At 36.4% G+C, this 15,213-nt stretch overlaps 1 protein-coding gene across 3 annotated transcripts in view; it reads left to right on the top strand.

The window, feature by feature from the left end:
- Positions 1 to 14,960, top strand: part of PPP1R1C (protein phosphatase 1 regulatory inhibitor subunit 1C) — a gene marked incomplete at both ends in the record, with an annotated part of 121,694 nt that extends 106,734 nt beyond the window's left edge. For all 3 annotated transcript variants that reach the window (XM_080690185.1, XM_080690184.1, XM_080690183.1), the window contains one exon: positions 14,872 to 14,960. In XM_080690185.1, the coding sequence (XP_080546311.1) occupies positions 14,872 to 14,960 (89 nt within the window). The remainder of the gene's footprint in view (positions 1 to 14,871) is intronic.
- Between the last annotated feature and the right edge of the window lie 253 nt (positions 14,961 to 15,213).

The raw sequence follows: 15,213 nt of genomic DNA, 5'->3' as shown, positions 1-15,213 counted from the left end.
AGATCGAGTAGCCGCATCTTTAGAAAATAGACCTTGCCTATCATCTCTGTAATATGGTGCAAGTATACGTACTGTACACATCAAGAGGCCATTGCACTGTCTTATATTCAGGGATACCCTTTTAAGTTCTTTCAACACTAAAAGGCTATGTTTCCGTGACTGAGAAAAAGTGCTTTCATGAACTGGGCGTGGAGGCGCATGCTTGTAATCCCAGTACTTGGGATGCTGAAATGGGAGGCTCGCGCAGGTTTAAAGCCAGCCTCAGCAACTTAGTAAGGCTCTCAGCAATGTAGTGAGACCCTGTTTCCAAATAAAATATATTAAAAGAATAGGTCTGGGAGTGTAGCTCATAGGTAGAAAGCCGCTGGGTTCCATCTCCAGTACCACCACCATTAAAAAATAAAAACTTTCACATAGTACTATTTTACTTAAGGGAAGGCAACTCTCTATCTAGTGGTGAGGTGGGGGAGACTCTAGAGAGAGCAGAGCAGGATCCCAGGCTGAGCTCCTTCAGTGTGTTGATAGACATGGAGCTTCCCTTTCTTCATAAAACCTTCTAGAGTTCAAGGTTGGGGGTCATGGGTTCTGGCCACTATCATTTTTCAAGGTTCCCTGTATTAATAAAAGTATGCCAAAACAGGATTGTGAAACTTGAGGAATTGCTAATATTTTTATTTAAAAATTCACATGGCAAAAACAATATGATGTAATCAATCTATTAATAATTATGACATTTATAGAAAAGAACAATTTGTGGGACAATCTACATAGTATGGGCTAGCAATTGGATGCATGTGTGGTTTTATGAGTGATATTATATATATATATATATATATATATTTTTTTTTTATTTATTTATTTATTTTTTTTTTGTGGTACTGGGGTTCCTGGAAACCCTTCTACCTCTGGGCTACACTCCAGACCTATGTTTTTTTATATTTTTATTTGGAAACAGGGTCTCTTAAGCCAGCACAGCTAACTTCGAGCCTGCACGATCCTCCTGTCTCCACCTCCCAAGCGCGGGGATTATAAGCATGCGCCACCATGCCTAGCCTATTATATTCTTAATAAATATGTCTGATATTGTGTATATTAAATCATTTAAGTCTGATTCAGAGTCACTTTTCCATGGGATAGCATAGACCAGTGGTTTTCTGGTATCTTCTGTGAGGAGACCTGTTCTCTTGTGTTAGTAAATTGGAGAATGTGGTTAGTATCAAAACCAGTAATTATAGTGCTGTTCATTTTCAATGGTCTCATGTTATCTCTAAACATGTGATTGGTTATCTTATCAATTAAAAATTTTCCCAGAGTAGTTCCTATTATGTTAGGAAGAAATAAAATAATAAATGTACGAATAAAGATAAATAGGCTAGATATACAGTAAGGTTGGGTAATAAATCAAAATGATTACAAAGCACTTGGGTGTAATAAGCACACTTCACAAGGATTCTTCCTCTGAAATTATGGGCTTAAATAATATTCAACATGGGCATGTGAAAATATATTAATTTTATCTATGTATTTTAGAAGGATTCTAGTACAGCAGTGATTATAATTTCTTTGTAAATTTGATGCATTTGGTATGTATACCAAAAATAAGATATCTTTCCTTTTCAAGAGAATTACTTGAAAATCCAGAATCCATAATTTTAAAGGAAACTATTTATAATGCCTGAGTGGTGGTCATAGTTTTGATTTTGTTATTAAAAATAATAGCCGGGCGTGGTGGTGCACTCTTGTAATCCCCGTGCTTGGGAGGCAGAGACAGGAGGATCGCACAGGTTTAAAGCCAGCCGCGAGCGCTGGCTTAGGAGACCCTGTTTCCAAATAAAAATGTAAAAATAGGTCTGGAAGTGTAGCCCGGAGGTAGAAGGGCTTCCAGGAACCCCAGTACCACCAAAAATAAAATAAAATAAAATAAAATGCCAGGTGGGCTTGGTGGCACACTCCTGTAATCCCAGTACAAGTACAAGGCCAGCCTCAGCAATTTAGCGAGGCCCTCAGCAACTTAGTGAAACTCTGTTTTAAAATAAAAAATAGTAACAAAATATGACTGGGGTGTGGCACAGAGGTAGAATGCTCCTGATTTTGACTTCTGAACAAAATATACAATATTCAGCAATATGCTTCCTATAAGAGACTGACTTTAACCATAGGACACGCATAAGCTAAATGTAAAGGGTGGAAAAAGATATGCAATGCATATGCAGAGAGAGCAGGAATGAGCAGGGATGACTAGATTTCCAGTTAAAATTTACCATAATAATAAAAGTTTACTATAGGATAGGAGGTTAATCCATCAAGAAAATAAAGTAATCGTCAATACATATGTACCCAACATTAGAGATCCTAAATATGTAAAGCAAATATGAACAGAACTGAAGAGAGAAATAGACAATTAAACAACAATAATATACTCCATTTTAAACAACAAATAGAAAATAAGGACACTGTGAGCATGGAAAATATTATAGACTAAATTTATCTACCAAGCATATATACAACAAACCATCAGCAAAATAAACTCTTCTCATGTACACACAGAACACTCTCCAGGATAGAACATGTATTGAGCCAAAACCCAAGTCTTAACAAATTCAAGAACACTGAAACAATGCCAACTTCTTTTTCCGATCAAAATGGTATGAAATCAGAAATTAATAATAGAAGAAATTTTGAAAGATTCACAAATATGTAGAAATTACACTGCCTTTTTGGACAACCAATGGCTCAAAGATAAAATAAGAAGGAAATTAAGCAGTGTCATGAAATAAACACAATATGCCAAACTTGTGGGATGCAGAAAACAACAAAAATGCTCTTCTATTCTTTTGTGTGTGTGTGTGTGTGTGTGTGTGTGTGTGTGTGTGTGTGTGTGGTACTGGGGATGGAACCCAGGGGCATTCTACCTCCGAACTACACTCCCAGCCCTATATTTTATTCTTTATTTTGAAACAGGGTCTCACTGAATTTCAAAGGGCCTCACTAAGTAGCTGAGGCTGGCTATGAACCGCGATTCTCCTCAGCCTCCCGAATGCTGGGATTACAAGTGTGCGCCACCATGCCTGGCTTCAAGAATGCTATACTAAAAGAGAAATTTAAGCTGGGTGTAATGGCACATGCTTGTAATCTCAGTACTTGGGAGGCTGACACAGGAGAATCTCAGGTTTGCAGCAAGCCTCCGCAACTTGACAAGGCTGCAATTTAGTGGGACCCTGTTTCAAAATATAAAATAAAATATAGCTGGGATATATAAATATATAATAGAAATAAAAGCCTATATTAAAAAAAGAAATATATCAAGTAAAAGGCCTGACTTTACATCTTAAGAATCTAGAATAATAAGAACAAAGACAGCGCCGGGCATGGTGGTGCACGCTTGTAATCCCCGCTCTTGGGAGGCGGAGACAGGAGGATCCCGCAAGTTCGAAGCCAGCTGCTCTGGCTTAGGAGACTGTTTCCAAATTAAAAAATAGGTCTGGGAGTGTAGCCCGGAGGTAGAAGGGTTTCCAGGAACCCCAGTACCGCCAAAAATCAAAAAACAAAACAAAAAAAAATGGGAGATTATACATAAAGTAATCAAGTAATCAAGGTCAAAAGGAGTAAGAGTTTATTTTTGGAAAAAATAAAATTATCCAGGCATGGTGGCACACACCTCTGCTCCTAGTGCTTGGGAGCCTGAGACAGGAGGATCGTAGTTTCAAGGTTAGCCTCAGCATTTTAATGAGACTTTAAGTGACCTAGCAAGACCCTATTTCAAAAATAAAATAAAAATAAAATAGGTCATAGGTAGGATGCCCCTGAGTTGAATCTCCAGTACGAAAAAAAGTAAGCAAACAAACAAAACTGACCAATCTTTGAGATAAAAAAGGATTTGCATAAATGAAAGAGGAGACATTACAACTAATTCCAGACAAGAGACTACTATGAATAATTTTGTGTCAACAAGTAGAAAAATCTAGAAGAAATGAATAAATGTCTAGAAACATACAACCTATCAAGACTGAATTATGAAGAAATAGTAAACCTGGCAGACCAATAACAAGAATATTGAGTTAGTAATAAGTTTTCCATCAATGAGAACCCCAGGACCTCATGGATTTTTGATAGTCATTATCAGTCTTCTCAAACTCTTCCAAAAACTTGAAGAGGAGTGAATACTTCTAAATTCATTTTTAAGATGATTGTATTAATCTCATAATAAAGCCAGATAAATAAATTATGTGAAAAAGAAAATTAGAGGCCAGTAATCCTGAAGAACATAGATGCAAAATTCCTCAACAAAATACCAGCAAGCTGCCGGGCGTGGTGGCGCACGCTTGTAATCCCCGCACTTGGGAGGCAGAGACAGGAGGATCGCGCAGGTTCTAAGCCAGCCACGTGCGCTGGCTTAGGAGACCCTGTTTCCAAATAAAATGTAAAAATAGGTCTGGGAGTGTAGCCCGGAGGTAGAAGGGCTTCCAGCAAGCCAAATTTATTAACACTAGAAAGAATCACTCATCATGTGTGCTTGTATACCCTCACAAATTGTGTATTCCATTGTGATGTTTGACTACAATGAACCAATAAAAATATATTAAAATAAATAAATAAATATTAAAATAAATATATTAATATAAATAAATAAAAGAATCACACATCATGATTAAGTGGAATTTGTGGATACCATGATGGTTTGATATATGCAAATTAATACTTGTGCTAGCATACTTGGCAAAATTAAACATTATTTTATAATAAAAATTCTCAACAAATTAAGTATAGATTCTTAACAAATTAAGTATCAACAAAATAAAGGCCATATATAACAAACCCACAACTAATATCCTACTGAAAGCTTTTCCTCTAAAATTAGAAGCAAGGCAAGATGCCTACTGCCATCACAGCTATTCAACGTAGTACTGGAAGTTCCAGCCAGAGCAATAAGGCAAAATAATAATAATAATAATATTATTATTATTATTAATAATAATGTATAATAATAATAATAAATAATAATAATAATGTTAATGAATAACATTCACATTAGAAAGGAAGTTAAATTGTCTGTGCAGATGACATCATCTTATAGGTAGAAAATCCTAGTGACTCCACCCCCCAAAATGTTAAAATTAATATGCTTCCATATATGGCCTATATATAATATTAATTGACATTTATATGTGTCAACTAATATTAGGCAAGAAAATAAAAAATATGCTATGGGTAAAGGATATTCTCTTCAAGAAATGACCATGAGAAAACTGGATATTCACATCCAAAAGAATGAAATTGAACCTTTATTTAATTTAATTTATTTATTTATTTTATCTTTTGCTACACTAGGAATGGAACCTAGGAGCATTCTACCTCTGAGTTACACCCCCATCCCTATTTTTATTCTTTATTTCGTAACAAGGTCTTACTGATTTGCAAAGGGCCTCACTAAGTAGCTGAGGCTGGTTGTGAACCCAGATCCTCCTATCTCAGCTTCCCAAACACTGGGATTACAAGTGTGTGCCATCTTTATTTACAAGTGTGCTCTGAACCTTTATTTTAAACCATTTAGAAAAAAAATAGCTCAAAATGGATTAAGGACTTATGTGTGATGGCACATGCCTGTAATCCCAATACTAAGGAGGCTGAGACAGAAGGATTCATAGATTGGAGGCCAGTATCAGAAATTTAGCAAGACTCTGAGCAACTTAGTAAGATTCTGTTTTAAAATAAAAACACAAAGGTAGCTCAAAGGTAAAAATGCCCACGGGTTCATTCCCCAGTACCAATCCTATTTCTGAAATTTCTCCGCTGACTTCAGGCCCCCTTCAGCCACTATTTCCCTCTGATTCCTTTCCTAGAAAAACCCCCTAGTATACAAAATACTTTAAAATCACTCTTTAACCCACTTTAATCAGACTTGTATGGTCATCACTCCATTAAAATAGTTCTTGTCATATTTCCCAGTGAACGCCATCTCAGAAAATTCAGTGGTTAGTTTCATACCAATTTTACATAAAACCTTGGTAGCCTCAACACCACTAATTAGTTTCTTGAAATACTTATTTGACTTTAAGATGATTAAAATGGTTCTGTTTATGCACTTTCCTCATTAACTACTCCTTTCTCAGTCTTTTCTGCTAAATATCTTCACTCTTTCTTACCCCACACAGTTCTAATTTTTGGCACATTAATTTTCTAGGGCTGTCATGACAGTGTAACACAGAAGGCTGACTGAATTAGCAGATGCTTGTTAGCTCAGATTCCAAGGTTAGACTTTGAATTGAAAGTGTCCTGAGAATTGTTTCTTTGGTGAGCACTGGAGAAGTTTCTGTTTCATGTCTTTCTCTTCTGATAGCATCAAATGCTTCTTGGCTAATGCTCAGCCTTCTCTTTGAGGTTTCATTCATGTTTGTAAGTTGACTTTAACAATATGAAATATTGTAGAGATAGAATAAAAATTTGAGAAGGTTTTATGTAATGAGTCCACACCTGCTCTGATGCGACTGGACATGACCTCATTGACTGTTTAGATTCATGACCACAAGACATCCAGGGGTACTTCCTGCTTCCTGCCAAGCACCAGCCATTTCCCTAATTCATCCACTCTCCTACTCTCTTAGATGATTATTTCACAGTGTTTATCCTTCCCACAAACCTCCAATACATCCTCCCCATCCTCACTTTTGTCCAAAGACCTTGCTTCCAAAGGAGACGGAATTTACATGGGTCAGTTTTTGGTCTCTTTTGTTTCATTGTTCTATTTGTCTATTTTTTCACCAATACCGTGTTGCCTTGATGACCATAGATGCATGGTAAGCCGTGACTTCAGATTGTGATAGTTCCTTCACCTCCAGAGATGCCTGCAGGTGGTCACTTTCTTTGGCCAATTCCTGGCTAGAATTAGACTTTCAGCTTGACAGGCTCTCAAACTTTCTTTCTTTTTTTTTTTTTTTTTTTTTTTTTTGGTACTGGGATGGAAACCAGAGGCATTCTACCTCCAAGCTACACTGCCAGCCCTATTTTTTTATTCTTTATTTTGAAACAGGGTCTCACTGAGTTGCAAAGGGCCTCACTAAGTAGCTGAGGCTCTCCACAAACTGCAATCCTCCAATCTCAGCCTCCCATATGCTGGGATTACAAGCCTGTACCACCACACCCGACTTTAGACTTCCTTTTATGTATGATCATCCAGATTCAGTTTTGTTTGGGATACTTGTACTAAATAAAGGCTGATATACCAAAGCTGATATGCAAAACTAGCATGCAAGTTTATGAAAGCTAGAAGTACTAATGTCAGATAAAGACAGAGTGCCTTCTCTTTGGGGGACCAGGTTCTGTGGTTATCAAAGGGTTTTTCTCAGTGAGCTTTGAGTCTGAGCGAGGTGGCTGGGTTATGGGGCATACAGCAGCCTTGGTGATGGTCACTTCAATAGGGAAGTACTGTTCTCTATGCACCAGTAGAGAAGTACACTGCTTCCCTTGAGGACAGAGCCCTCTCAAAGCCAGTGCTGGACGTCCTTCCCAGGACCCTTAAAAAGCAGGCGTGGGTTCTGTGGCCATAAATGCAAGTCTCTTTCTGCTATTTTATTTATAGTGCTCTCAAGGCTAACCACAGACTCCTGCTGATCGATGTGCTTTTTATTTTAGATATGCTATTGTGTTCAATCAATTGCAGCCAACTCTAACAGGCTAGGGAGCCATTCTGTCTCTTTCTAAAGTAACAATGCCTAACACTGTTTAGCTCCATTATATATATGGGCTTAAAAATTAAACTCAACTTCTAAATTTATGGGGAACACATTAGCTTCAGAAAAAAAGTGGGCATTAGAAGGGCACTTGACTTTTGGGGTGAACAAACAAAGACAGCTTATCTAAGTGATTTTCATGCTGGACTGAGGAGCATAATCCACACACACTATATAAATATATAGATATATATGTAAATAAACGTATTTAGAAGTATAAAATATAAATATATAAGCATAATATGTAAAAATACATGATATATGAACTAAATATATATAAAAACATATTTATAAAAATACTTATATAAACTCAGACTGATAACAATGTGGGTTTTTTTTTACATTTTGATAAGTGATATAAATTACTCTTCATAGGTATTATGTGAATTAACACATATAATAATAGTTTCTCTTTTACTTTCTCAGTATTTACTGAAAAACTTTTCTTCTCAGCTTCACTCTTAGGCAATGGCTTTGGTAAAGTAGTGAGAGTTAAAAAATGTACAGGAAATATATAATAACACTTATGAGTACCTGTGGATATCTCATAAGCATGTTGCCACTTTTCCCATGTATGATAAAGAGAGACATTTATTACATATTTATCCATCTTCCAAAAATGCTTCAGTAAGTAAAAGAGAGTTAAGAGAAATGATCTTGTGTTGATTTGTAGTTGATATATTAGTTGATGTATTACCATATTTGTGCAGAGATTAACTATGTGGTCTACATATAATTTACTTCTGATAAAGTAGAAAGGGATATATTTATGGCAAATCTAGAACATATGTTCTTCACTTTGGAATGAAATCAATACGTCCCTTGATCTCTATGACCCCTCGGTGTATTAATGTTCATTATAAATGAATGACAAGAGGACTAAACAAAATACAATACATATACCACATTATGAGGGCATTTTTGGAATGTAAAATGCACTTTTAATCTGAGAGATGATGGACTTTTCCTAAAAAGCCTTTCTGTACCATATTATAGGTTAAATTATGTTCCTTGAGTGTGTCCAGAAAACTTTTAATATATAACTTCAGTCAATACTCAGGGAACCATTAAAAAGACATCCTTCCAAGGGCACTGAAATCATTCCTTTGTACATTATAGGCTTTCAGAAAACAAATGTCTGCTCAATATGTTTTTAAAATAGTATTTGCACAGATATCAGTCTTTTTTTTCCATCATTCTTTCTTTGTGTGTGTGTGTGGTACTGGGGTTCCTGGAAGCCCTTCTGCCTACGGGCTACACTCCCAGACCTATTTTATATTTTTGAAACAGAGTCTCTTACGCCAGTGAGGCTGGCTTTGAACCTGCGCGATTCTCCTGTCTCCGCCTCCCAAGCTCGGGAATTACAAGCGTGCGCCACCATGCCTGGCTGATATCAGTCTTCTGTTGTTCATAATCCAAGCAACAAATTGCTCAACAAATGAGCATCCACATACCATCTCCCAAGTTGAAGCTCTTTCCTTTATGGCAACCTGCTATGACAATGTTCTACTGGTTTATAGCAGTTTTCTATTAAATTAACCTCATTTAAATGCACACCATTATCCCTTGGCCTACATCCCTATCTGATTTGTAATTGTGTCTCTCTCATGTTCAGCATGCAGGAGAGGCTTTATTATATGTAACTCACATTACTTTCTGATTTCTCTATCTTTTCTCTGTAGACCAGGATTATTTATTTATTTATTTATTTATTTATTTATTTATTTATTTATTTGTCTCCCAGAATTCAGTTCCAGCTTTGGGTCCAGCAAAAAGAGAGATGGCCCCTCTTCAAAAAGATTGAACATGATTGTAATTTTGGTTCTATTATGGGAATGTTATTGAGTAAGGTTAAATTCTAGATCTTTCTGACTTCAAATTTTATTAAAAACAATGATATTAAGAAGAAGACTAGCTGGGCATAGTGGTGCATGCTTGTAATCCCAGCATTCAGGAGCTGAGACAGGAGGATCACTGTTTATGGACAGCCTCAGCTACTATTTAGTGAGGCCCTTTGGCAACTCTGTTTCAAAATGGAGCTGGGGGTATAGCTCAGAGGCAGAATGCCCCTGGGTTCCATCCCCAGTACCAAAAAAAAAAAAAAAAAAAAAAAAAGAGAGAGAGAGAGAAGGAGAAGGAGAAGAAGATTGAAAGATTACATCTAAATCTACTACCTAAGATCTTAATGTAAGTAATGAAAAGGGCCCTATGATCCTGAATCACCTTATTTATTTTTTATAGTAATAAGTATTGAATCCAGAGACATTCTATCTACAAGATATACCCACTCCTATTTTATTTTTATTTTGAAAAAGAGTACTGCTAGATTGATAAGAGTTTCTCTGCTTGCTAAAGCTGCTCTCAAACATGCAATTCTCCTGTTTCAGCCCTCAAGCTATATTTTTCTTTAAGTTCTAACTTTGCAAAAGATCAATGACCGTGGAAGCTTAAATCCTAGTGACCCTGGTAAAGAACCCCCAAAAGGAGTTAGGGGCCAACGTTTGTGTTTCACTCAGTATAGCCAATAAGTACTGTATGAATTTAAGCAAGTCACTTCATCATCTGAGCAATTCCTTCAAGAGATAAGACTAGTATTCATATTCACAATTATCTGTGGATCAGAGACTCCTCTGAGATTCTACTGAAAACCAGAGAACTTCTTCTCTGAAAAGGTACACATAGAACTATAAATAGAATCCTAAAATGTTTGGAGGTTCTCCCAAAATCCACCTGCAGATTCCCTAGAGGAATTTAGATTGATTTATAAGGGATAAAGTATGTGGACACACACACACACACACACACACACACACACACACACACATTTACATTTGCTACTTCCAATGTGAATTAATTAGTTTAAAAATGTAAATTTGAGCTGGGCGTGGTGGCGCACGCTTGTAATCCCCGCACTTGGGAGGCTGAGACAGGAGGATCGTGCAGGTTCGAAGCCAGCCTCAGTTACTTAGTGAGGCTCTCAGTAACTTAGTGAAACCCTGTTTCCAAATAAATCTAAAAAAGGTCTGGAGGTATAGCCCAGAGGTAGAAAGCCTCTGGGTTCTACCCCCAGTACCACCAAAAAATAAAATAACATAAAATAAAAATAAAAATGTAAATTTGGGCTATTAGGCCATTTACACACATACATATATCTAATTTTTGAAACATATAGTACTCATTTTATAATTTTTGAAACATATAGTACTCATAGCAAGGCAAATTTTTCAATAATAGGAAGTATTTCCTTTGTAGATCAGCAGTATCTCGAGTTGAGAGATTATTAACACATCTATAAGCTGCCTCAGAAATGAAAGTTCAACCTTGAAATGAATGTGTACAGTGGTAAGAAACTCAAATGTTGATTGTGAGGCAAACAGGGAACTTAGGAATCCTTATCTTCATATTAAGCTATAATCTGTCTTTCACCCCATAAATGTTAGACATTGACCTTATATCTGCTCCCAGGAGTTACATAAATTAATTTTTTCAGCGTTTTAGAAATTCATACGCAGCCTTTCTTGTCCTCAATTAATTTTCTCTATGCTAAATATTCCAGTTTCACCTACAATTTCTCTGAAAAAGTGATTTTGGAACGAGGTAGCACATTGTAGAAAAAGTCCATTAGAAATGTTGCCAATGACATCAAAAGCCTGCTTCCTAGAAACAGGTCTAAAACCCCTAATTATAGTCAATCAGGGTTGCCCTCATACTTTATTTTTTAGAACCAAAGTAACTTTTTAAACAAAAATCTCTGCTGGTCTGTACCTTCATTGTTTAGGTCCTCATTCCAGCTCTTACAGACCTTTTGAAATACTAGTTTTGCCATTCATCATGTCATCTTATATTTATCTGCAGTTGTAATAAGCCTGCTATATTGGGGTGCAAATGAAATGGTAATATTGACCTGTGGTTTTCCCAAAATAAGCTTCTGTCAATTGTCAATTGATTCCTAATTCTTCACTCCTTTGCTTCACAACTTAATCTATTCCACACTTAATAGTATCTACAGAATAGAGAACACAAGTATGAAGTTCTGCCTGGGGGTGACTTTTACTTCTCTTTTTCTTCTTTTCCTCAGTCTACTTTCTCTTCCTCCTATTCTACTTTCTTCATTTTGTTACATATCCATACTACACATCCCACTCTTATGAATGGGCCCTTTACTTGTCTGAATGGAGAAAAGAACTTCCGTTGTATTTTCTGGAATTCCTTTGCATGCTGCCTGCTCTACACAGCTCTGGCTGAATTTTCACTTGCCCCAGGAGGCTCTTTGCTCTTTGCAATATGTTAAGCCACAGCTCCTGTGCAAACCAAGGGTTCTTCTCATGCTTAGGAGGAATCTCCAAGAATTTCAAGATCTCCAGACCAACTTATTTTCCTCCACCTCCAGACTCTGAAACAAGACAAAAACAAAACAAAACAAAACAAAACAAAAAAAAAAAACACAAAGTACATGTATTGGAGATGGGGAAAAAGATGGGGGGAAATTATTAGATGGTCCTCAATAGATATTACACTTTAATTGCAGCATGATTTCATCTATAACCAAGTGAATATTGATTGTGGAAAGAGAAAAGATTGGTCAAAAGGCTATTTTAATACACAAACAACAATCCATTATCCAATTGGAAGATGGCAATGGGGCAAACTGCTTTGGAAACCAAAGAATTTGTGCAGTACATCCCTGTGATACATGGTGCCAGCTTCTGCCTCATTAAAACTTTTCACCTGAAAATAATTCAGTTCACAATAAAATAAGTCTAAGAAAGAAACTTTCTAAAGTAAGTCTAAGTGAGTTATTTTAATTTTTTTTAAAGTGTGGCTTTTTCATGTAATTTTGTGGTCATTATAATTACAAAATAAATTATTAGGGTACACGCAAATCTATACTCAAGCTTGGAATATGGTTGATTATTGAGCTGGACATTTTAAGTATGGATGTGTTTGTTACATTTGAGAAAAATTAGAAAAATCAATGTTGGCATTAGGTCATTAACTCTCATTAAAAAAAAAAAGTCTCAAGCACGACTTTATTACTCTGTAGTTACATGAAAGAGATGTGCTCTGGAGTTAAGAAAATCTGTGCAAAATCAGGGAAGTACAGTTAATCTCAGCTTGGGAGAAAGAGTAGCAGGTGGTTGAGTGATTACTTCTATGGCCCTCTGAGCCAGGTTCAGTATTGGTACTATATACCTACAATAAATCTTAGCAAAAAAATAGAAAATTCTGGGTCAATATCCAAAAAGCTAGAGATAAAAATTAGTTGAGGAATCCTGATGATGGAACTTTATGGCTTGTTTATTCATTTGTTTATCCAGAACATATTGAGGGACTACCATGTGCCAGAATTTCTCCTAGCTCCACGCTACACCTATAGCCTTGAACAAATCATTTTTTTTCTGTTATTTACCTCATACAGTTGAGGTATAGTGACTGTATACTGAGACTTACATGAGACTACAAGATTGCTCAGTGATTCTCTTCCCTTTTCCTTGGCATTTAGTCCTCTTTTCCATATAATTTATAGTACTGTGAAAAAAGTTTCATTTCTGGATAACAAATTATTCTCTGCAGTCTTGGATCAACGGGAATTACAAGTGATCTGTGTTTACAGATGAAATTAAAGTATTTAAATATTATTACAACTGATCAAATATTTTTGCAAGATAATTCACCAAGTCCAAGGATGTTATTCTTTGCCAAATAGTACTCTGGGGTTTGCTGACTACAGTACAGGAAAATTCACAGATTCCTGTTATAGAGGAAACATGAATATTAACTTTCACTTATTGATTTTAACTGGAACCTTTTTAAATAATACATAGGAATAAATCTCAGTAAACAATTTTCAAAGATACAAAAATATGAAATTTTCTACATGATTGATTATTACTGAATGCATAGAATATCAGCTACTCTATCATAACAGAGAAGATCAAAGGGAAAAAATACAGTTTTGCATATTAAGGGTGGTTGTGATAGTGGCCTTCTGATATATACTTCAAATTTGAATTAATTAAGAAATTGAAGATAAAATTTTGTGGAATTGCCAAATTCATATACTGAATTGTTCCTTTTTTAATTCAGTCAGCCAATTAGACAGTAGATACGAATGAGCAGCTACTGTCAGGTAGGCACTGTGCCTGGGATTCCAAAGTGAAATTCTGTATTCTGTGGTATCAAGGAGTCTATGTTATGGATAAAGCAATAAAGACACAAATCTATAAGGTCACTAACAGGAGAGAGTCCAAGTGCAGCAGGAGAATATGAGAAAGAGCTATCTAAGTCCAAATGGGGAAGTAGGACCCTCTTCAGAGGTGGCAAGCTCATACCGGAAGGATGAGTGAGAGGTGATTAGCTACACCAGGACGAGGAAGATGTTTGTCAATGAGAACAGAAAGAGGAAAGTACAATGGCTTGAGGGAGCCTGAAGCAGTTAGGGAATGGGGAAGAGTAAGTTATCATCACTATCATGAACTGTGGACAGAAGGGCTGGCAAGAAAATGAGACCCCACAGGTAGGGAGAGGCCAGATCATCTGAGCCTTATATGGCAGGCAAAGATGTGCGATTTTTTTCCACTGTGTAGGTCCAGTTATTGAAGATTTGTGAGTAAAGGAGTCCTATGATCCAATGGGTATGTTTGGGTTCCAAAAGAAGACTAACAATATTGTAATTGTTTTGCTGTTTATGATTTACAGACATAGCGCGCACACACACACACACACACACACACACACACACACAGAGTCATCCTTTTGTTCTTCAGAGTTTGAATGGTTCTTCTTGTAATGGAGTTCAGGGATGCCAAAAGCAATATTTGAACTAAATGATACATCTGCTTTATAATAAGAGCCCGGGAGCAGATTTTTAGTTAACAGGGTTTAATAGGCTATGATGCAATGCTTAATAGAGAAGATTTAATTATAAAAGATAGTCTGTCTCTAATGGAAATTTGGCTGTGTGTGTTTTTATTGCTCAGTGAAATAAAGGGCTTATATAAGATTACATTGTTGAGATTCTCAGAGAAAAGCACATATACACCAGAGAAAACTTTCCACTCATTTACTTCATCTCTTGCAACAAAGTAGTGAATCTGCCAGAAATAAGTTTCACTTGAGTTTTGCATCATTTTTTAATTTTCAGGAGTTAAGCACCTGAAAGGCCAGAATGAATCAGCATTCCCTGAAGAAGAGGAAGGCATAAGTGAGAGAGAGGAGCAGTGGGACCATTGATGATCTCTCTGCAGCAAGAAGGCTACTTGGGAATAACTGAACTCTGAACTTTTCTGGACCTCCTGTGGAACCCCACGGCTTGACTTCCAGAAGTGTTCTCCACCTCTACACTCCACATGCATACAGTAGTAATGCACTTCCAGGAAGTCCCCCCTGGACTGAACTTTAGAACCAAGTACCAATTGTTCCACATCACCTACAATTAAACAATAAGCATTTATTTTACAATGATTTTTCTTTTGAACTACATATG

The sequence above is a fragment of the Muscardinus avellanarius genome, assembly GCF_963383645.1.
Source record: "Muscardinus avellanarius genome assembly, chromosome: 2".
NCBI classification, from domain to species: Eukaryota; Metazoa; Chordata; class Mammalia; order Rodentia; family Gliridae; genus Muscardinus; species Muscardinus avellanarius.
The sequence above is the reverse complement of the archived record's forward strand: the minus strand, read 5'-3'. Positions and strand labels throughout refer to the sequence as shown.